This window comes from the organism of the source record quoted next (genome assembly GCF_019968955.1).
Source record: "MAG: Porospora cf. gigantea A chromosome Unknown PgA_NODE_47_length_55195_cov_124.374_54001-55195, whole genome shotgun sequence".
Lineage (NCBI taxonomy): Eukaryota > Apicomplexa > Conoidasida > Eugregarinorida > Porosporidae > Porospora > Porospora cf. gigantea A.
In genome coordinates this window covers 1-1,195 of record NW_027151720.1, presented here as the reverse complement: position 1 = coordinate 1,195, position 1,195 = coordinate 1, and the positions used below count along the sequence as shown (strand labels likewise).

Here is a 1,195-nt window from a genome sequence, read left to right as displayed (position 1 = left end):
GTATAGCAAGTTATTGGATTTGGAAGGCATAGGCCTTCCAACGCTAGAACCTGCACATGGATCCATATGATGCTCCCACAGTCGTGATATATGCTCTACGTCTTTATTATGGGGATGACCGAGACAAAACGGCAATAGAATTTCGGTGCTCGTAGGTACTGCTGAAACGGCGATTTTAGATGTGCACACAGCATTCGACAGCAACGAATAATTAATGCACTACCATTTCAGTAAATAAACCAACTGTATTTCATACGTGTTACGAGTTTTCGTCGCGAACCCAGCTGCTACTTTTGAGTACCTCCACCAGACGTTGGACCAGTTCGGCCGACAGTCCGCCTGCAGGCACTCTGAGGCTCCCTTCATGTACATCTGAGTAGCTTCCCCTTCGCTCCTCACTGACGATAACGATCCCAGCATCCTCACAGACGTCTAGTCTGGGCTTAGTAAATAGCGGGTGTGCCAAAAGGTCAGTGGTTTTAGCTCGATCTGCCGGCTTCCATCTAACACAGCCCTGCACGAACCCCCGAAATTGTTCTACCCTCTCCGCAGAGCCAATAAGACGGGGGAACTGGGGCACCTGCACCGGTTCTGACTCCAAATTTTCGGGATCGTGCGCTTGGGACAGGAACTTCACCATGTCCAGCATAGTAGGGTTCTTTTTGGCCTTCTTTCCCTCAATATGACTGGCTTGAACATGAAGCTGTCCGAGCGAGATGCGGTAGAGAATGATGCCAAGAGACCAAATATCTGCCGCCCTAGACAACGTCTGCTTCCCACCATCAGGCTGGCAGGTTTCAGGGCTCATGTAGTGCAGCGACCCTACCATTGTTTCACGAAGAATGTGGGTCGTGTTTCCGCCCACCTCATCAGCGATTCCAAAATCTATGAGCTTCAGGACGGGTTTATCTGGATCTGAAGGTGATTACCCTCCCACATAGGTCAGCCCCCTCTGTGATGACAAAATTAGCCGGCTTGATGTCACCATGCACTACCCGCACTGAGTGGCACTCATGGATCATCGATGTGAGCTGCTGACCAATATCGATCAGCAACTCGACCGGCAGTCGAGGCATCTTGTCTAAGACCTTGGTCATGTATGCTGCCAGGTCACCGCCAGTGGCAAGTTCCATCACGATGCGGATGAACTCTGGAGTCGCTTCGCATTTTCGAATCTGTATGATGCCGGGGACAT

At 50.7% G+C, this 1,195-nt stretch overlaps 1 protein-coding gene across 2 annotated transcripts; it reads right to left on the bottom strand.

Annotated features, from left to right (window-relative positions):
* Nucleotides 1-259: 259 nt before the first annotated feature.
* On the bottom strand, nucleotides 260-1,175 carry KVP18_001641 (uncharacterized protein; the record flags this gene model as incomplete). 2 transcript variants are annotated; one of them, XM_067951862.1, is made up of 2 exons in its annotated part: nucleotides 260-909; nucleotides 938-1,175. In XM_067951862.1, coding segments are annotated over 2 exons (888 nt in total), but the record flags the coding sequence as incomplete, so codon positions are not given. The 2 variants fall into 2 exon arrangements, with proteins under 2 accessions (XP_067808256.1, XP_067808257.1); XM_067951863.1 differs by having other exon boundaries at nucleotides 260-915; nucleotides 938-1,133.
* Between the last annotated feature and the right edge of the window lie 20 nt (nucleotides 1,176-1,195).